Below are 21,361 nucleotides of genomic sequence, written 5' to 3'. Positions count from 1 at the left end.
TGGAGGGGTCTATCCACTGATTTCTTCCAATTCTCTGACCACCCAGCCAAACCATTAGCCATAGTCCATCAATCAATACAGACCCGTATCTCTGGCCGTCTCTCCTTCTAGACAAAATGAAAAATCGAAATTCTGCCCATTGGTAGGAGTTCCACTCATCACGGGCCTTCAGGGCTGTCCCAGGGTAGGGCTATAGATCTGTAGCCGTCTAGTTTGGGATGGTACCTTTATATCATGCAGAGCCATCTATAAACCAGGATGGAAATTTTTCTTCCTCACTTAGCTGGAAGTTTATGGGAACTCCCCATTTATGGGAACTCCACAAACACACATTGACAGAGAGAAGGTGATATAGCAAAGAACAGGGGCCACGGGTATCTGGGTCACTTCCCCTTATGACTCACTTTTGCCTTAAGGTCTTGCTTGAACTTGAACTTATAGACACCACTTCTATTTGATGATGGAGTGCTGCTGTGTGGGCCTGAATAAGGCTTAGGGGGTCAGAATACACCTAGTCCCCAATGGGTAGCTTGGTTGCCCATGGTCAAGAGTTCAATCTCTGTGAAAGCCCAGCAGCAAATAAAAAATTGTTTCTCAACTACTCTCAAGTGGAGAGCAGTTACCCACAGAGGATGGTAGGAATTGCCTCCAATATTTCAATGGTCTGCACTGCGGTTCACTTAGGAGGGGTTGTGAAAGGCTCCAAATAGCACCTTCTCTGCCACTGACACTTCCAGCGCCACTGGACCCACTGGATCTTGTGGCCCCAAAGGCAGAGCAGCTCGGATGGCAGCCCGGGCTCTTGTTGTGGGCCCCACTCAAAACCAGCAGATTTTCAGGTCTTTCAATAAAGGGGTCAGAATGGATATATGTTGCCTCCAAAGTCCAAAGAGTTTCACTAGAAGTTGTTCCTTTCGTATTGATAGGAGGCAGCAGATGAAGCAACTTGTCCTTCACCTTGGAAAGACTATATCAACATGTCCCCAAATCATTGAACATCTAGAATTTTCACCAAGGTGGAGGACCCCTGAATTTTTGTGGGATTTATTTCCCACCCTCTGGCATGCATGCATTTTGTCCTGCTCACCAGGTCCACCCAGTGGAATATCATCAATGTGATGATATCACATTGATGTGAATCAGCAAGGTGTCCTGGGAAGGGAAAGACAAACAAAATCCCTGGGGAGTAGATTATGAACGGGCTGGAGAACTGACATGCGCCGAGGAAGGACGGTGGTAATGTATTGCTGGCCTTGCCAGCTTGTTGATTTTACTAACAGGTATAAAGAAAGAAGCATGCACTCGTGCACCGGCTACATCCTAGGTGTCAGCAGGCAGTGTGTGGATTTGCCCCGGCAGTGAAACCACAGCTAGAAAAGCAGCTGCAAATCGGAATCACCACCTGATTAGTTTATAATAATTTACTGTCATTCTCCAAGATCCCATCTATTTCTTCTCAGACCAAATAGGTGGATTGAATGAGAACATTGTAGGAATAACCACCCCGGCAGCTTTCACATCTTTTATGGTGGCAATGATCTCAGCAATCCCTCCAAGAATACAGTATGACTTTTGGTGTATGATTTTCATAGAAAGAAGGAGTTCTAGAGGCTTCCACTTGGCCTTTCCTACCATCATAGCCCCCACTCCATGGATCAGAGAATCAACGTGGGTGTTCTGAACGTTGTTGAGCGTGTCTCTTCCAATTATGAACTGCAGATGGGAAGATGGCCACAGGGAGGGTTCAGGGACCCAGCAGGCCCACTATGAGACAGACCTGAATAAAGCTTCACTAATCACTTGACTTCCAAAAGCCCCTACTCTGACTGGTGGACCACAGTGGTGCTTTGGGTCCACAGGAATTAGTATTAATTCAGAGTCAGTGTTCAGGAATCCCTGAAAAGTCTAAGATACAAATGAAGGGCTTTTGCAGCAACATGGATGGACCTAGAGTTGATCATACTAAAGTGAAGTAAGTCAGACAGAGAAAGACACATACCGTACGATATCGCTGATATGTGGAATCTAATTTTTAAGAAATGATACAAAAAGGGCTTCCCTGGTGGTGCAGTGGTTGAGAGTCCGCCTGCCGATGCAGGGCACGCGGGTTCGTGCCCCGGTCTGGGAAGATCCCACACGCCGCTGAGCGGCTGGGCCCGTGAGCCATGGCCACTGAGCCTGCACGTCCAGAGCCTGTGCTCCGCAACAGGAGAGGCCACGACAGTGAGAGGCCCACGTACCGCAAAAATAAAATAAAAATAAAAAATGATACAAATGAACTTATTTACAGAAGAGAAACAGATCTCGAAATCCAACTTACGGTTACCAAAGGGAAAGTTGCGGGGGAGGTGATAGATTAGGAGGTTGGGATTAACATATACACACTACTATATGTAAAATGGATAACTAACTAAGACCTACTGTATAATAGCACAGGGAACTCTACTCAGTACTTTGTAATAACCTATATGGGGAAAGAGACTGAAAAAGAATGGATATATATCTATTTTTATATATATATATATATATATATAACTGAATCACTTTGCTGTATACCTGAAACTAACACAACATTATAAATCAACTATGCTCCAATAAAAGGAGTGCAGTACCTTAGCCTTAAGAATAGTTAGGTATTATTATGATTGATGATAATGACAGCAAATGGTTCTGATTCCATTCTTATCCACAACTTGGCAGAGTGACATCTGGGGATGCCACTAGGTAGCGGGGCCGGGGGTCAGGGGGAGGCATCACAGGCAGAGTGAGTTACTTCATAGTCGGAGAGTAGGTGGACCGGGAGGTAAGCAGAGCTGCTCCACCCTGAAATGGCAAAGGCTGGAAGCTCATTCGACCCAAGATTCTTCCTGACGAGCTTTAGGAATGACAGACTGAGATTGCCTGTCTCCCAGAAACTCCAAGAGAAGCACGTTTACTAATACTAAGAAAATTGGGAATACATTATTTTAAAAAATAGAAGAAAGGATCAGGTGGCAGAAAGAGAATTGGCATAAATATTTGGAGATCTTGATGCTGGGTTTAGCTCACCCACTCTCTAGCCCGATGATCTTGGGCACATGTTTTCCCTCCTTTGAGCCTGAGTTTCATTATCTGTAGCACTAGAAGATAATATTATCTACCTCTTGGGCTGTTGAGTGAATTACAGAAGGTGATGCTGTACTAAGCACGTATTATCAAAAAGACAAGAGATAACAAGCGCTCGTGAGGATGTGGAGAAAAGGGGACACTTGTGCACTGCGGGTGGGGATGTAAATTGGTGCAGCCGCTATGGAAAACCCTGGAGGTTTCTCAAAAAATTAAAAATAGAACTACTACATGATCCAGCAATCCCATGTCTGTGTATCTATCCAAAGGAAATGAAATCACTCTCTGGAAGAGATATCTGCCCCCTTAGGTTCATTGCAGGACTACGTACAGCAGCCAACACACGGAAACAACCTGAATCCATCAGTGGATGAATGGATAAAGAAAATGTATACATACACACACATACACGATGGAATATTGTTCAGCCATAAAAAGAAGTAAATCCTCCCTTTCGTGAAAACATAGATGAATCTGAAGGGCATTAGGCTAAGTGAAATAAGAGAAAACCAAGATACTGTATGACTTGTATATGTGAAACCTAAAACACCTGGCCTCATAGAAACAGAGATTTGATTGGTGCTTGCCAGGGGCTGGGGGGTGGGAGAGATGAGGAGATATTGGCCAAAGGGGACAAACTTCCAATGATAAGATGAATAAGTTCTGGGGATCTAATGCACACATGGTGACTATAGTCAACAATACTGTATTGTATACTTGTGATTTGCTAAAAGACTAGATCTTAAATGTTCCCACTACGACAACAACCAAAAATGGTAATTAGGTGAGAAGGATGTGTTAACTAACCCTACTGTGGTCATCATTTTGCAATATATACGTGTATCAAATTATCACGTTGTACACCTTAAACTTACACAATATTATGTGTCAGTTGTATCTCAGAAAAGCTGCGGGATGTGGAATAAGTTACTTCGCACAATGTTAACTGCATAGACTTCGTCATGGGCTGTTCGTGTTACTTCCTTTTCTGTCCTACCATCTTAGGCCGGGGTTTCTAAACTTGGGCATCATTAATATTTGGGGCTGAATAATACTTGTTGTGGAGGCTATCTTGGGCTCTGTAGACTGTTTAGCAGCACCCCTGATCTTTACCCGTTAGGTGACAGCAGCGCCCGTCCAGTTTTGACAAAAAAAAGTGTCTCCAGACATTACTGAATGTCTCCTGAGGGGCAAAGGTGAAAAACTTCAGGCTAGGTATTCTTTTGGTCTCTTTCCACATTTGTAAATTAGGAGGTGAGGCTGGAGATTAGATTCTTTCAAAGCTATCACTCATGCATGCATTTCTTTACTCCCCTATTCAGAAAACCAATATTATGTGTCTGCTTCATGCAAGACACACTGTTTCTACTTTTATGGCTTTCGGTTTTAATATCTGATGGTGCATCGTGCCCCTTCACTGGTTTTTAAATTATTCTTACCACTTCACTTTTTAAAAGATAAACCTTAAAATCATATTGTCTAATGATCTAATGCCAATAAATAGCATTAAACTTATAAATTAATCTGGGGGATAATTAGTATGCTTATAATATTGGACTTAACTACTCAGACCAGTATATATATATATATATATATACACACACACACACACACATATATATATACTTTTATTTATTTATTTTTTGGGCTGCATGGTGTAGCTTGTGGGATCTTAGTTCTCTGACCAGGGATCGAACCTGGGCTCTCAGCAGTGAAAGCGCAGAGCCCTAACCACTGGATCACCAGGGAATTTCCCCCAGTATATGTTTTCAACAGGATGTTATTGGTATATAGGCTTTTATAGATGTAGAGTGTGTGTCCTACCTTGCTAATGTCTCCGGTTATCTTTGGGTCATTCTCCTGAGCTTTTGTGGTAGACAATGATGTCATCTTTAATAAACATTTAATCTCCTTTCTATGTTTTACGTTTTCTTGTTTTATTACTATGGCTAGAAGTTCTAGAATAATAGTAGCACTAATTGTTCCCCTTACCTGCTTGCTATGGACTGAATTATGTCCCCTTCCTCTGCAAATTCCTATATTGAAGCTCTAACCCCCCAATATAATGGTATGTGGAGTTGGGGCCTTTGGGTGGTAATTAGGTCATGAGGGTCCTCATGATGGGATTAGTGGCCTCCTAAGAAGACACCAAAGAGTTGGGTCTTGCTCTTCTTTCTGTCTCTCTGTCTCTCTCTCTCGGTCTCTGCCTCTCTCTCCCTTTCTCTCCCACGTGAGGATACAGCAAGAACATGGCCATCTGCAAGCCTTCACCAGAACCCTATCATGCTGACACCCTGATCTCTTCCCAGTCCCAGAACCGTGAGAAATAAACGATAAATGTCTGTTGTTTAAAGCACCAGGTCTATGGTATTTATGGTATTTTGTTCTGGTGGCCAGAGCTGACTGAGACACTGCTCCTTTGCAGAGAGGAAGTAGACATATAGATAGTAGGTGGCCCGAGGGACAGAGCCAAGTGTAGAGCGAGGCCCCTCTGACCCGAAAGCCAGGGCCTCTTCCTGCTGTATAAAACACAGCTTTCCCTGCCCTTGGGTTTTCTTGATCAGTAGGATACTGAACATTGATTAAGACAGAAGTTCTTAATGACATTGAGGAGATATGAATTTTTTCCTAGTTTGCTTAATTTTTTTAAAAATCAGAGACGTATTTTATCAAATTCCCTCTGGCATCTACTGAGCTGTTTATTTTAGTTTTTTCTTTTGGCCTATATTTTGGGTTGAAATTTGACCCACTCTTACGCCTGCATCTTCGCCACGGTCACAGGGCAGCAGAGCCTGGAGCCACACGTGCTTCTCCGCAGGGCAGGGCCCTCAGTGGTTCCGAATTAGCTGGGAATTTCCTCCCCCAAGCTGGGGCCTGGGGCTGGCCTTCCCCCTCCTTCCTCCTCTGAGCTCCGAGAGGTTCTTGGATGAGCGATATGCAGTCCAAAGCCTTCTTCTTCAGCAGTAGGAGAGAGTCACTAAAGAGAAGAAGGCCCCAGGGCCGGAGATCACAAGTGTGTTATCATCTGTAGCTGGCGTAGCGGACATTCCCCAGACCCAGGGGCCAGAGGGTCGTGGAACCTGAAGCCATGCAGGCCGCTCAGTGCTGGGAGCCTGGACTGGGTCCACGGAGCCCACTTCCTCCCTCTCCTCCGGGAAGCCCCCAGCCACTGGCTCCCTCCGTGCGCAGCTCCTGCTTATTCCTCCACTTGGAGTCTACTGGGTATTTTCATTGGCCTGCTCCCCGCGCTCTGTGTCCCCTGCAAGGGCCCCTCATGGCAACAATCCCTCCTGATGCCCCAGCCTCACCCCTATCCGCCCCACCACTGAGCCTTCCCCATCCTTGGGTCCTCGTGGCCGGCACCACCCGGCGCTGAGCCCACACCCCACACACTGCAGCAGCCCAGTCCCTCCCCCCCAGGGCACCCCAGCCCCCCCCACCCCTGCTGACCCAGCCCACCAGCCACCGCTGCCCCGTGGGAGGGGGCAGGTCCCGCAGGCTGGTTGGCTTCTCCTCCCAACTCACCTGCCTGACCCTCGGCTTGTCTAGCAGCCACCCCAGTTGTCCGTCATAGTTGCCTCCCTCCTGGACGCTCCGGGGCTCACTGTCTATGAGTGCATTTATTAAAACGAAGTTAGACTTGCTTTCCCAGAAAATGCTCCACTTGGTCATGAGTTTTTAAAAAACATTTGCCTGTTTGGGTTTGTTATTGTATCAAAGATTGTGCTTCTCTACTTAGGATGGTTAACTTGGTTAGCCTTGGGGTTCTCCTAGCTTTGAAAAAAGAATCGAAAGATCTTCTTTTTTTTTTTTTTCTCTGGGACTGTGTCTAGCCTGGGCCTCCCCTGTTCCACCAAAGGGTCAAATATTCCGCACCCCAAGTGAGGTAACAGAGCTGGGCCACTTTGGGGTCTTCTCCCAGCACTAGTCCTGCTGGCCATATTGAGGAATTGTGATTATTAATATAAAATTCTTTCCATAGAAGTTTCCATGTTTATAACCTCAGCTTTGCCATCCTATTTTTTTTATAGTTTCCGGAACAGCATCCGTCCCTGAGGTTGTATCGCCCTGGCCATCCCTCTAGTGTGTTCCTGCATTGATGAGACATCCACCACCCACCTTCCCAGCTAAGTGGGGGGGGGGTGGCCAGACAGGAGACCGGAGCAGCATGGAGGGAAGAGGTGGGTCTGAGAGGGGAGGACTCTCAGGGGGCCTGGGGCCCGGAGGGGCAGCTGGGTGGACAGTGGCAGTGACCTGGCAGAGGCAGCCCCAGAGAGGACGTGGAAAGGAGACCCCACCCCAGGGCTGCCAGGCCAGCAAGGATAAAGGACTTGAATGAGGCTCCTTTGCCCTCGGTGGGGACTCTGGCTGACTCTTCTCGGGTGGATACTCCATGGGTGGCTTTACTGAGCTGAGTGGACATGCTTGTGGCCTGCGGCCTGGGGCCAGAAGAGAGGCGGGTCCCTCCGGTCATGAGCGGGGCCCAAGTCAGGAGTGTACACAGGGCCCATATTCCTCATGTGCCAACGATGAAGAGATTCCAAGTCCCCTTAAATTAGTGTCAAACAAAATCTGTTCCACTCCCTCACCTGGGCAATCCCACTTTCCCTAAATCCTGGAAGGCCAGAGGTGAGCATGGAATTCTCGGATGCCCTGCAGTTCTGGTCTGGAATCTGGTACCTGGGGAGAGCTGGCCCCCGGCTCTGCTTCGAGGGTCCTCAAGTGCTCCCACGTGGAACCCCTCACCCCCGCACCCCTCACCCTCACGCCCCAGCTCCATCCCCACCACCCACAAACAGCCACCCATTGGAGACAGAGGAGAGAGGCCCTGCAGGCCCTGGAGGTGGGACCAATGGGCAGGAAATGCCTGTGCTCCCAGCCCCAGAGTGTGGTCTGCGAGGCCCGTGGCCTCCTCTGCTGCATGGGAAGGACTGGATCGGGCCAGAGCAAGGCCCTCCAAAGTGTGGGCCCCTGACCCTACTTGCCCAGGTCAGAGACCACCAGCAGGGAGGGACGTGTGTGTAGCCCGGCGCGTACAACAAACCAAAGCAACGCATGAGGTAGCCCTTGGTTTTTGTTTATTTTTTCAATAAACAAAAGTTTTTTTGCATGTCTGGTTGCAGAGACGGGAAAGCTAAAAAGAGCTCATCACTGACATGTTTGAAATTTTTTGGTCACAAGATCATAACGCCTGCTCCTCTCTCAGTTTGGGGACCGAATTGGTGATCATGTCTCCGATGGCTGTCTTTAAGCTTCCCCGTTATTGACGTAAACTACACACTACTCCAAACACACCCGAGGTGTGGATGGGCAGTCAAGGATCCCGACACTCTCAGCAGAATCTGGTTACCCCATAGAGGATGGAATGGACCATTTCTGCGTGACGTGAAGACCGTGGCAAGGCTGCTGACCCTGTTCTGATCTCGCGGGATGTGTGCGGTGGGCGCGTGGAATTTGGGTGGGGAGGCCTCAAGTGCTGGTAAGAGAGAATTTGTCACGTGGGCAAGTGAGATGGTCAGGTTGTAAGGGAGGCGTCTGTTCAGGACTCTCCGCTCCCACGTTAATTTACCTGCACTGTGCTAGGCTCCCTGGGGACCGCTGTGCGTCCAACCCTCCCAGGCGGCCCCGCGTCCTGCGTGCCCTCAGCTCCCTGCGCACCGCCTTGCACTCAGCAGGTGCTTCGAAATGCTTCCTGATCAAATGGATGATGGACGGATGGATGAACCAATGAGGACTTGGTCAAGGATAGACTGTGGGGGGTCTTTTCCTTGTCATCGCGGGACGTGGCTGTTCTCTACAGCACGGAGACCAAAAACGTGAAGTAGAGAATTTGATCATTGCGTCCCATCTTAGAATTTGGCGTTGGGAGAAAACAGGATCAGAACCGTCAGCAGACTCGATCGGGGTCTCACGCGAGAGGCCGGGCGGGGTACCAGACACCCGCCCGACTGTGCCAACAGTTCTTTTTTTTTGTCTTTTTAAAATTTTATTTCTTAAAACGAACTCAAGATGAGATGAGATGGTGACTCCAATGACCTGGAAGGGGGGGAAGGAGGAAGGGGTCGGGGTGAGGGTTTTCGGAGGTCGGGGGTGGGCGCCAGGGAGGGGAGGGCAGGGGGGTGGCAAAGGGAGCTGGTGATCGGGGGGGGGGGGCTGGCAGTGGTGACAAGGGTGGCGAGTGAGGGAGACAGGGTTTGGGGATTGAGGGTGAACTGTGGGGAGGAGGGTGGAGAAGGTTGGGGAGCTTTTAGGGGTTTGGGGTGATGGTGGGAGGGGGGTCACCTGGGGGGGCGACGGGACTGTGGGGTGCAGGGTGATCAGGGACGAGGCGACGAGGGTAGTGGGGGTCTTGGGCTGGGGATGATAAAGTGCCTGGAGTGGTGGGGACGATGTCTTGGGTGAGACGTCGGGAGGAGCTTAGGGGAGATGAGGGTCGGGCTCTGAATCAGGATGACAAGGGACTTGGGACGGTAAACCGGTGGCTGAAAGAGATGAAGTCAGTGGTCACGTGATGGCGGTGACGCGTGTGGGTGATCTGAATGACCGAGATGACGTAGGTGATGATGGCTTAGCAGGGTAAACACAGCAGGTAGTTAATACTCCATAAAGCTAATATAGATTCTTATCCAAATAATTTAAGAAGCAAAATATTCCTAACTGGCACTCAAGCGCTGTTTAGCTGCCCAACTCTAAGAGCTGGAAAGCTAAACAGAGCTCTGTCCCATTTCCTTCTATTTTTTTGCAAAAAATATAGATGCTCTTTTTTTAAAAAAAAGTCAAAATCTATCACTAAGAAGCTGGCTAGGTCTTTGGGGATCTGAGGGTTATTAATTCAGCAACACAAATGAAATTCGTGCTGTGTAGGCCAGGTCTGGCACCACTGTGGGCACAGAACTAGAAAACGCCCCACGAGCGACAATTTCCACTAAACGCTGTGAAAACCTTGGTGAGGGCTGTGTTGCTGCTCAGATTCGCCGGGGCACTTGTGGTTCAAGGTGCATTTACATTCCCTAACCTACAGGGTAGGAGGCAGGTATACAGTTGCTGGGCCTCTGGGGAGGTGGGTAGATAGGCAGGTGGCAGAGGCGCTGCCGAAGGGGCAGCCCCTGACCGCACACCGTGACTCAAAGGGGGCGATCGTTTCCAGATGGGCAGTGGGCCAGGAGGCTCCCCACTTTGAGAAATGCAGTTACAATCCATCGCAATACATCAAGTGTACGTCCAGGATAGGCCCGAACCTTCGGATCCCAGGATGAGATCAGTGTCCGTCAGATCCTAATTTTTTAGGGTCAGGGACTGTTTGGGCTCATCACCCCCTCGTTCCTAATTCAGAGTTTGAGAGCAAGAGAGGGGCCTTGGTGGTCACTGTGTTCAAGCCCCTGCCTGGAAAGGGGCTGAAAGGGCAGCCCGGGGTGGGAAGGGGACTCGCCAAGGATCACACAAGCGAGTTAGTGGCAGGGCTGGGATCAGGTCCCGACCCCCACCAGCAGCCAACCCGGGGTTCTCTCTGCCTGACACGCGGCCGCTGCACTCTGCTGGACCTCAACTCAATCGGAAAGACTGAAGGGCTTGCGGTGTTGATGTGAGTGCGAGTCGGAAGTGGCGTGTGAGAATTAACGAACGAAAGAGATTTTAGCCCTTTTCACAGTGGTTGGTCATGGCAGCAATCGTAACGGTTTCACGAGGACCCTGTGGCCGAGACCCCTCGGAGAGGGACGTCGGCACAGAGCCCTGGTTCTGTTGCCATGTTTTTTTTTGGTCTTTTTGATTTTAGGTTTAGAGTTTAGAATAACATACTTATTTCTCTTACTCGTTTAAAGATGACATTATTATTACCATTATTTTTTTTTGTATCATGCATTAAGAAGGGAGAAAGCGGATTCTGGCATTGCGTTTGTCACACTGCAACACAAAGGTAATAGAGGGAAGCACAGCGTTCACCAGATTTGACACAAAGGAGAGCAAACTCCACCACAAAGATGAGAACAGACCGCATATAGTGAGCTCTGCGGGACCCCGAGAACAGAGAGGGGCCGCTGGGAATGCTGCCTAGATCTCCTCGTCGCCAGCCTCCTTGCTGAAGGTGGTCATGTCGATCTTCTCGGGGAGGATGATGTTGACGGCCAGGTCCTCCCCGCTGTTGTAGTGGAGCAGCAGGTTCTTCTTCTTGCGCAGCATGTGGTTGTAACGCAGGTTGGACACCCAGGCCTCGCACTTGTTGAGGAAGACGATGCCCATGGTGCCCAGGACCACCAGGCTGGTGAGCACGCCCAGGATGGTGAAGCAGATGGCCTGACCCTCGGAGAGGAGCGGAGTGCTCTTGTTGAGCTCCTTCATGGACACCTTGAGGATGCGGTGCTCGGGCTGCGGCACCGGCAGCTCGTGCACCCCGGGGGTCAGGCGGTACGTCAGCCCGTAACCGCTGGGCAGACGGGTGACCTGCTGGGGGCCCGCCGCGCGCTTCCGGCCGCAGATGGGGCCCGTGAACTCGGGCTTGCACAGACACCCGAACCTCACCTGGGAGTGCTGCAGGCAGGTGCCCCCGTTGAGGCACGGCTCGTTGGCGCAGGTGGACACCGGGCGACTGCAGGTCTTGTCCATGAAGCCAGCGGGGCAGCGGCAGCGGAAGTCGCCCCCGATGTCGGTGCAGATGCCCTGGTTCTCGCACGGGTTGGGCGTGCAGCTGTTGGTCACGATCTCGCAGAAATTGCCTGAGAAGCCAGGGGGGCACAGGCAGGAGGCATGGGAGGCCCGGCCCTCATCGTCCACGCAGCTGCCTCCGTGCTGGCAGGGCGAACTGCAACACAACAGGGGGACACGGTAAAGGGCCCTCGGGCACTGAGCTAGGACAGTGGTGCCGGGAGTGGGGACGGACGCTCCGCTCCCCCTCGTGCCACGTGGCAAACCTCCTGGGGCCCGACAAGAGGGCAGGTGCTCAGAACGCACGAGGTGAGGGAGTGAGAGCCAGCCAGGGGGGCCCCGGGGAGCACCGGGCACCATGACCCCTGCCTGCGAGGGGCTCCGGGGCCGTCCGAGGTGGGAGGCCCGCCCCCCGAGTGGGGTGTGTGCCTCACCCCCATCACGCTGCCAGCCTGGAACATGCCTGACCTCCCGAGTCAGGATGCCCATCTCCTCTCCCACCTCTTAGGCCATCTCTCCGACCAGAGGCCTGACGGTTAGTCACTGCACAGGTCGGGAAACTGAGGCTGAGAGAGGCAAAGTGAGTGACACCCCAGGGCTGCAGCCAGCTGCCCCCGTCAGCTCCGTCCCCAGGCCGTGGAGGCCGAGCAAAGCAAGGCATCCCTCAGGGTCTCCCACCTCCACCATCCCCAGCCCCTCATTATTATTTTTATGTTCAGCGGAGTGAGCCTGCGGGCTATTGTACAGGAAACCCTTGGGGACTCTCAGAGTAAAAGAAAACGCGCTCTGTCTGCACCGGCTGGAGCGGTGTCTGTGCCCGGCTGCTTAATAGTGGCCCATTCACCCAAGTACAGCTTGCAGACCGAAGCTGTGTGCTCAAAGCGGAGCGCACACAGCATTTAATGTAAGTGCTTTTAAACGAGCAGACCCTTTGTCATCTGATAAATGCCAAAACTCCGGGGAAGAAAGGGGCTCCCAGCGCAAGAAATCAGCATTGCTGCTTCAGGGATGAGGGTGGCATAGGAGCCGGGGCTCTGAAGGAATTTCAAGGACCCTGGGCTCTATTTTGACAGACTGGCTCCAGTCTGTTAGAGAGAAAAGCAAAATATTTTAAAGGTCTCGCTCCGTATTTTCCCTTCCCACCAGCAAGCAGAAATGGAGTTCTGAGCCCGCCCAGGACACTGATCTTGAGATGCTGCAAGAATGCTGGTTCCTGGCCCTTGCGGCTCGGGGCTCTCTGCCCCAGCCCTGGAAGGCATTTTACACTTTGGTTTCCTCACGGGACAGGGGCGCCCCTACCCGCAGCTACTGGCCCAGGCCTGGAGTCTACTTTGAATTCTCGCCTCTCTCGAGATTTCTCCTGGTCTCCGTTTAAGCCCCCTCGGAGGGTGGGACTGGCTCCACGCACTGAGCAGATAAGGGCCGGAAATGGCTGAGCTGCTGGGAAGCCCGCTCAGAGGCACCAGAGAGGCCAGGGGCCGTTCCATCTGCTAGGCGCGCTGCCCAGAGCCCCAGAGCCCCCTCCCCACGAGGGGAGCTGAGGGCCGAACACCCCACCTTCCGGGGCCCCGTGCTGGCTGCAGCCCCCTCTCCCCACCTCCTAAGACATCCCAGAAAACCCCAAAGCAGAGCCTACCAGCTCCCCCAAACCCGCCCCTAAAACACGGTGAGCGGGTTTCACAAACAGCCTTGGGCGCTGCCGAACTCTGATCTCTTGTTATGTCGCCTTTAGAAAATTATGCAGCTCGAGCTCTGGTTCACAGTCCCAATCTACTCTCATTCACACACGTCAGGACTCGGGAACGTCAGGGGAATATGAAATCGCCTTCAGGATTGTTTGAAAAAATTATGGAAATGACACACTCCCCCATAAATACCCCGATCCAGGGCGGCCCCCCACGGGGTGCAGGACGAGCACTTACTTGGTCTTTTGTCAGGCGACAGGTCCGACTGGGTTAGGCTGAAAGGGTCTTTAGGGGGTGTGAAAAAGGAATCTAAAGCGGCATTTATCAGAGCACACATAGCCCGGAGAGAATACTTACCCATTCATCACGCAGGGCCCGTCCTTTTTCTGGCAGTCCTTTCCTGAGAATCCAGGGGCACAGGAACACTCGTACTGGCCGTTATCGAGGTTCACACAGGTTCCGTTGTTGGCACAGGGGGTCGAGGCGCAAGCCCGAACGTCTGTGGGGAGAGAGAACCAGGGAGATGAGGGGGACACAGACGCTGGACGGAGAGCATCCTGGGTGGGGACAGGAAGAGCCCCCTCCGTCTGGTCGAGGGGGAACCCGTGTGGCTGCCGAGATGTCTCTGCTTGTGTCCACTGCCAAGGGCCACCCAGCGGGGTCCTGAGGAAGAGGGTGTAGCGACCCCCCGAACCCTGATATAAGTAAACAGCTCAGGGAGCTCGAGGGTCACAGAGACAGAAAGTCACGGCCACTCACTAATATTCAACAGGCCAGCTGTGCCCTTCTGCTGGCGCCAGGTCACCTCTTCGGTCCAGCCACACTGACCTTCACCGCAGACCCCTTCCCTCCCCCCAAAACTGTGCCGAGCTGAGATCCCCTAACGGCTGCCTCCCAGACAAGTCTCTTGTGTTTGAAGGGGGTCCTTGCCGCTCAGGGGGCTAGTGCAGCCCAACTGTTAGCAACGTCAGCTGCCCTTCATACTCCTCCATCAAAAAGGAGCAGGGGGGGAATGAGATGTAAAGCCCCCTGTCGGGAATGAAGAGACCTGGTTTAGACCCAGCACCGCCTCCACCGCTCGGTGGTCTCTCTGAACGAAGGGGGTCCAGGATAAAAAGGCTGCATCTTTTGAAGGCAACGCAGTGAGAACTATTGAGTGCTCGCCTGTAAGCACGGGTTTCCATGAACACTGGTGTGTTTCCACCACCTCCCGTCACGCACACTTCATTATTCGGGGCTCAGCAAGGCAGGGACGGGCTGAACAAAGGGGCCTGGGTCAGGGGCTCTCTGACAGTGGAGCCCCCAGCCCCCAGGCCCGGCCAGGGAGAGACCCTTTCTGTGCCCATCTCCAGCCGGCTGCCGAGTTCAGCTCCCTCCTCCCCCCGCCGCCCCGACTCTGTGCCTCACTTTCCCCAGTTAGAAAAGGGGGGGGCTCTCCCTGGCCCGTCTCTGAGAGCCCCATCAGCTTTGTTTATCTACCACCCGAGCTGCCGCATCGGCCAAACACAAAGCCAGGGCCAACCAGAGACGCAGCGAACGAAGGCAGCCTGGGTTCGGGTCCCCGGGGCTGAGGCCACACACGTGCAGATTTATTCCGTCTTTTCAAGAGCCCCGCACCCTCATGGAGTAGATGGCAATCAATCAGGAAGGAAAAGCTCGCACGCCAAGCTGATGGCTTATCCTAAGCACACGAGGCGCTCCTCGGGAGCCCGGCTTGGTGCGAGCAAACATAGAGGATTTATCATTACGGGAAGGCGCCAGGCGTTCGCACGCAGCGCCTCCGTGGCAAGCTTCTAATTCCCTGCTCCGGGCGCTCCTGTCAATGGGGATCTTAAATTTAAGCTGGAGAGCTGGCGACCACCCTACTCCTCTCCCACGGCGTCAAGCCTCGTGAGCCGGGGATCAGCCCACCTTCTCCTCTCCTGGGCCTCTGACCCCAAAGTCGGGTGGATTAAGCGCCACCGGGAGAAAGCTGCCGGGGCGGGGGTGGGGGGGTGGGAGGGTGTCTCTGCCTGCCTGCCGGGGCAGCAGCTGTGGCGAGGACAGCCTCAGAGACGGGTGAAAAGGGAGAGGGCCGGCGATTACCCGGAGGGCTGTTTCCTCTGGACCCAGCCGTCCCAAGCTTTTGTCAACCCAGTGGGGAAGGGATCTTTTGTCTGGAGAACTCCACGGGGGGCGTCCTGGATTAGATATCAGAAAGAGTGGGCTCCAGGCTAAAAGCCCTGATCCTGAATGGTGGCTTTTCTGGGACCCCTTGGGTCCCCAAAACAGCTCAGAGGTACTTCAAGGGTGCAGAGCCCAAGCTCTGTTGGCCAGAGCGTGAGTCAGCTGTGGGGCAAAGCCCGCATCATATTGGCTGGGGAGACTTTAAAGTCCCGAGACAACGTGATGGGGGATTTTGAAAGCCCCACTGCCTTGGCTACGCGGGGCAGGGGTGCCAACAACGTGCTCTTAGGTTTTTCTTAACGGGAGAGTGTTAGAAACAGCCTCAGATGAGAATGAACCCATTTCTGGGGCACAGGGAGGGGTTTTGTAGTTGGCTGTCCCCCCAACTTCTTAGGTGTCCTGAGCAGACCCCTTTGCTTCCCGAAGCCTCAGTTTCCCTACTGGTACCACTCGTCTTTACTGACGCTGCCGTCGGGACCGAGGGGCAGAGAGCCCGCGGCAGCTGCCTACACTGCTGGGAGTTCTCTCGAGGACCTTGGTTTGCCTGGGCTTCAGGGCAGGTTTTGCCAAGTGAGAATGGGCTCGGATGAACATTCTGCAGCCTGAAGGTGCAGCGACAGCCAGCTCTCAATTGCTCAGGGTAACGGAGGGCAAAGACTGCATAAGTTAACAGAATCAACAGATCACGCCAAGCTGCACTTGAGCTACTTCTCAGCCTTTCCCGACCCCCCACCTCCCCTTGCACTTGACCTCTTCCAGCACAGCCCCCGGCCCTGTCCCAGCGGCCCTGACTCAGCTCCCGCTGCGCCCAGCACTCGGCACCCAGCACCCCTCCCCGCGTCTGTCTGCTTGCTTGTTGCAGCATATCCTGAACAGCCTGGCGGGTGAATTTCATGGAGTCTCGGCTCTGCGACCCCCTGAGTCCTTTCCCCTCTCAGAGCTTCAGTGCCCCGAACAGGTTTCTCGAGGCTGTGGTCCCCACCCGCTCAGCTTCGCGTGGCGTGTTTGCGACTCTTTATTCAACTGGCAGCCCCCCTACCCCAGTGCCTTCCCTGGTGCTCGGTGCTGGCAGTGCAGAAGGGAGCAAAATGAAGTCCCTACCTGTGAGGAGGCTCCCAGCACCAGCAGGAAGTGTATAAACAGATCATTACCATACAGAGCGCTGGGGTGTGTTGGGCTAAGGCAAGAGGGGGAGGGGCGGCAGCCACCGGGCTGGGAGGAGGTGGCTGGGGGCCGGGGGCCGGGGCCAGGGTGGGCGGGGCAGGTGCCAACCTAGGTCGCAGAGATGTCCATCCCAGCCGTCCTTGCAAATGCACTGCCAGGGCTCCACACAGAGTCCATTAACACAGCCGGGAAAGGTCACGCACTGGTCACACAGGGGACCCTGCCAGCCAGACTGGCACCTGCGGGAGTTGGGGAAGAAAGGTGCGGATGTATGTGGGGGGGCAGGGATGGAGAAGGGGCTCCGGTTGCTTTCTGTGGAACCAAGAGCCCTCGCGGGTCTCTGCCCAGTGCCCGGCCGGTGGGTCCCAGGAAACCAATACCAGTCACCTGAATGGAAAAGCTTAAACAGGAGATCAGCTGGGGAGCAGGCAGAGGGGTCCCCGAGAGCCAGAGGAAGAGCTGCGTTTTGCCGCAGTGGCCTGCAGTGGTCTCACCTGCAAGAGGCTCTCCCGCCACCCACCCCTCTGAGAACGCCGTCCTGTCCCCGCCACCGCTCCCAGCATCCCCCGCCTCCCGGTCCTCTTGTCCCCCTCACCTCCCCCCACACGTCACTGGTTTCCTGCGGGGGCGAGGAAGCTGTTTGCTGCAGTCCAGGGGCCAAGCCCTCCCCGTTTTTTCTGCCTGACGTCATGACTCCCCAGAATTCTGCCCTGGCCCTCCAACACGCTGCCTCTGGGGAGCCGCTCCATTACCTGCAAACATTGTCATCCTCGCAGAATCCATTTTGGGGGTGGCAGGCCGGGAAGCATTCAGCTCCTGAGGCACAAGAAAGGTTACACCATTCACCCCACGAGGCCCTGCAGGCTGTGGCAGAGGCCACGACGGCCTCCCAGGAGGCAGCCTCCGACCCTCTGTGGCTCTCCCCACTGGGCACACGGTAGGCACTGCATCCCAACCCACGTAGGAGAAAAATCTCCGCATGTCCCTGGTTATGGAGTGACCGCAGCCCACTGCCCAGCTCCCAGGACCAGGTCAGACACCCAGGGTCCCTCCAAGAAATTACAGACGCCAAATCCTAAAAGCAGGAATGAGGAGACAGTGAACGAGAACGGAAAGATTCTGACCCCTGGGCACTCGGCCAGACCCTCACTTTTGCCAAGTGAGCTAAAGGCGAGGGGGGGTGGGGCCAGATTTTGAGGTATTCAGCTCTGGGGAAGCCCAGACAGGTTCACCTGGAGGGCTCACAGGTAAGGCGTCTGGAGTTTTTAAAGGTTAATCCCAGTTAAGCCAGGCACCCAGGTCAAACTCCCAATTTTCCCCACGCCAGACTCTTCGTATTAAAAAGACGAACAAGGGTTTTGCGGAAAAGACCGTAATTCTGACACTACTTAGAGATTCTGACACTTTAATAGGCACCTACTGTGTGCAGTGCCTGTAACTCCCGCCAGCTTTTCAGACAGGACCCCCGTCACCACTGGTGCAGCGGGCTGGGGGACCCTGCGGGAAGGGGGCAACTCTCTCGCTGTCAGAGACATATGGCGGCCACAGACAGGAGTGTCGCAGCCCCTCACCTAGACAAACGCCACGCAGGAGGGGCTCGGGCTGGGCTCCCAGCTGGCAATCTGAGGCGACGACGGCAAAGTTACCCCCCCACAGGCCTGTTCCCGAACGCACACGCAGGGACCCCCCGAAGTTGAACCCCAGAGCATTTTCACAGAGGGCTCCCCAGCATCACCTCGTTTCTCCATACCTCCTCTCTGCACACCGACACCCTGCGAGCGCCACTTCTGCGGGGCGGGAAGGGGCCGGGGTCCCACAGCTCCCCCGCCCCCGGGGACCCCAGGGCCGGGCTTGGCATGCGAGGGTGGCAGGGAGGACCAGGCAGGCGCGGCGCGGGGCTTAGGATTAGGCGGGACGGGCGGAAGTCGGGGCGCGCGGGACGGGGCGCGCGGGGCACGGCGGCCGGGGGGGCGTCGCAGGCTTCCCCAGAGGGGGCGCGAGCCAGGCCGCCGGGGGGCTCACCATGGGCACTGCGGCCGAAGGCCAGCAGGAGCAAGAGGACGGGCAGGAGGGCTGCGGTCGCGGTCATCGCGGGGCGGCCGGGGTCGCGGTCCCGGGAGCGGCGCGGGCGCGGGTCCGGCTCCGGGCGCCGCGCTGGGCTTCTGGTTGCGGACGCGGAAGGGGGCGCGGGCGCGCGGCGAGGGGAAAGCCAGGGCTGCACCGGTCTGCGCGCTGCGCTCTCCGCTGCCGCCGCCGAGCTGCCGCCGCCGCCGCGCGCGCCGCCCTTTTCGTACCGCCGCCCCCCCGCGGCCCCCGCCCCCCGCCCCCGCCTTCGCGCGCACTGGGCCGGCGCCGGCCAGTCCCGGTGACCCCCGCCCCTCGCGGGGCCGCCCCCCACCACTGCGGCGTCCCGGAAACCGGCTCGCGCACGCGGGGCACTCTTGGCTAGACGGGCACCGGTACCCCGCGCGCCTTTGGCACACGTTCCCCCCACAGGACGGCTCACGGGCGCGCACACACGGGCCCGCTTAGGACAAGTCGCATGAGCTAAACACGGGCTGGGCCGTAGACCCCAGGAAGACGCGAGGATACGCTCGGAATACAGAAACACGCACAGAAACACCACAACACTTATCGCCAAGGTCCCGAGCACGCACGCCATGGCTCACGCACCCAGAAAAACCCAAACGCACGCTCTAGAGACGGGGAAAACGCACACTGTCGCACACGCACCGGGAAAAACACTTATGAGGAGCCTTAGGCACCCACACTCGTAGCCATAAAGACGCAGGGAAATGCAGACACACTCGTAGCAGCACACAAGGCAACCCCGACACACCGTGCTACGCCACAAACACACACTGCAACACACGCGCACGTCCTAGGAATAGTCGGGAGCGCCACAGGCTCAGTCATAGGCACGCAGAGGGGCTGAGGACATAACAGTTATGAAACCCTGGACATCCGTCAACATGTGCCCGGCTGTCCACACAGAGGCACGTGCACAGCCACGTGCACACCTGAACATGCGAATACCCTTGTAAACATACAGACACCCGGGCACATGTTCAGTCACATACACCCACACACACGCAGTCAGACCCTAGGCCTGCCGGAAGGCTCTCACACATCTGATATTCACACACACACATACCCAGTCCCCGAAACTCACAAATCTCAGGCTCTTGGTTACACGCTTATCAAAACACGCAGGTACGGTCACCCAGCGCATACGGGCGCGCGCGCACACACACACACGCAGACCCCAACACATCCATCCTTGCCCGCACTGACACATGTGGGCAAGTTCACAAGTATGCTCACACTGACGTGCACAGTTGCACACCCGGCACTCAGCACATATTCCAGAACCACCGGGAGGCTTCTGGCCTCGGGTCTCAGGGAAGTGCGGCTGGGGGATGGTGACCCTGCCACAGACCCTCCCCCTCCAAAAAACTGCTGGTAGAAGCCCCCAGCCTGAACTTAGAGCCCCACAGTCTGCTGGGCTGTCTCCCCCCACCCCTCTCCCTATCAGGGAGGTTTAGGGAAATGGGGAAGGACCTGGTAGGCGGTGGCAGGTGGCAGAAAGGGAATCAAAGGTGCTTAACCTCTGGGGAGGGTACCGGGAGGTCCTGACGGTAGAAGGATCTTTTGTGTGTGCTTCATTTGCATTGATTAGTTTGCGTAGAGATGCCACAGGACTGGGAGTGGACGCCCACCCATTTCTTGGCCTACCCTGCCCACAGCGCTGGGGTGGGGGGTGATCTCTGCCACTATGAACCTGGGCTGGGAGGCCTTGGCCTTTGGGCCATCTCACAGTGCCCTGGCAGGTTTGAGGACAGACTTGCTGTCCTTGGGATGGGTTTGGGAAGTCAGGCTAGGGGGAGCCCGCACTTGCCACCCTGCTGGCCCTGAGGCCCTAAGTCTGCAACCCAGAAGCAGGACCTGCTCTGGGAGGACTCTTGGAGGCTGGAGGGAAGCCCCCTGACACCCTTGTGGACGGCGCCTCTTCCCTGCCGTCTGCCGAAGACCCAGAAGCGGGGTCTGGGTGCGTTGGGAACGGCTTTGGTGACAGGCTGGAGGGCAGCAGTCACACAGTAGCCGCCCCGACCAGCTCCCCACCCCACATGCCTGCCTTTCCGTTACCCCATCCTCTTCCACGAACTCTTTCCTCAAGTGAAGAAACTGAGTCCAGAGATGGAAGGCCTTTTGCCCAAGTCCTCTGGGCTACGGTGGGAGTGGCTGGAGGTCCAACTGTCCACTGCATGGAGATCGCACGGCTTCTCTGATGCCCCCTTCCTCCGAGGACCCTGACCTCAGCCTCCAAAATTATCCTAGGCAGCGGGCAGATAGGGAGGGCTGCGTTCCCAGCCAGACGCTAAGGAGAAGCGGGGATATCAGGACCGAGAGGCCTGAGGTGAGGGCCCACCCCTGCCCTCCAGACCAAGTCACGAGGTGCCCCGTGGGGACAGCATGGAGCGCCAAGGACCCCCCTCCCCCCGCAGCCATGGAGTGTGCCCCACCTAGACCCCTCCCTTCCCTACCTGGGTCCCTTCCCACCGCTGCCCTCTCCAGTTTTGGAGAGGGAGGGGGGCCTCGGG

The 21,361-nt window shown here is 54.9% G+C and overlaps 1 protein-coding gene across 3 annotated transcripts; it reads right to left on the bottom strand.

Moving 5' to 3' along the window:
• Positions 1–11,032: 11,032 nt before the first annotated feature.
• On the bottom strand, positions 11,033–18,899 carry DLK1 (delta like non-canonical Notch ligand 1). 3 transcript variants are annotated; one of them, XM_030883114.2, is made up of 6 exons: positions 18,783–18,899; positions 17,513–17,576; positions 16,869–16,999; positions 13,788–13,929; positions 11,623–11,902; positions 11,033–11,403 (listed from the first exon to the last, which is right to left on the bottom strand). In XM_030883114.2, the coding sequence occupies exons 1-6, from the start codon at positions 18,847–18,849 to the stop codon at positions 11,155–11,157; spliced, it is 933 nt and encodes a 310-aa protein (XP_030738974.1). In that variant the 5' UTR covers positions 18,850–18,899; the 3' UTR covers positions 11,033–11,154. The 3 variants fall into 3 exon arrangements, with proteins under 3 accessions (XP_030738974.1, XP_030738975.1, XP_030738972.1); XM_030883115.2 differs by having other exon boundaries at positions 11,033–11,397; XM_030883112.2 differs by having other exon boundaries at positions 11,033–11,902.
• Between the last annotated feature and the right edge of the window lie 2,462 nt (positions 18,900–21,361).

Source organism: Globicephala melas, chromosome 2 (assembly GCF_963455315.2).
Source record: "Globicephala melas chromosome 2, mGloMel1.2, whole genome shotgun sequence".
NCBI lineage: Eukaryota > Metazoa > Chordata > Mammalia > Artiodactyla > Delphinidae > Globicephala > Globicephala melas.
Note: the sequence above shows the minus strand (reverse complement) of the source record. Positions and strands in the feature narration are given on the sequence as shown.

Coding starts and splice junctions, on each gene's coding strand:
- DLK1 (XM_030883112.2), bottom strand. CDS start 18,849: ATGACCGCGACCGCAGCCCTCCTGCCCGTCCTCTTGCTCCTGCTGGCC. Junction 17,577..18,782: donor CTTCGGCCGCAGTGCCCATG/GTGAGCCCCCCG, acceptor CTTGTGCCTCAG/GAGCTGAATGCTTCCCGGCC. Junction 17,000..17,512: donor GAGGATGACAATGTTTGCAG/GTAATGGAGCGG, acceptor CAACTCCCGCAG/GTGCCAGTCTGGCTGGCAGG.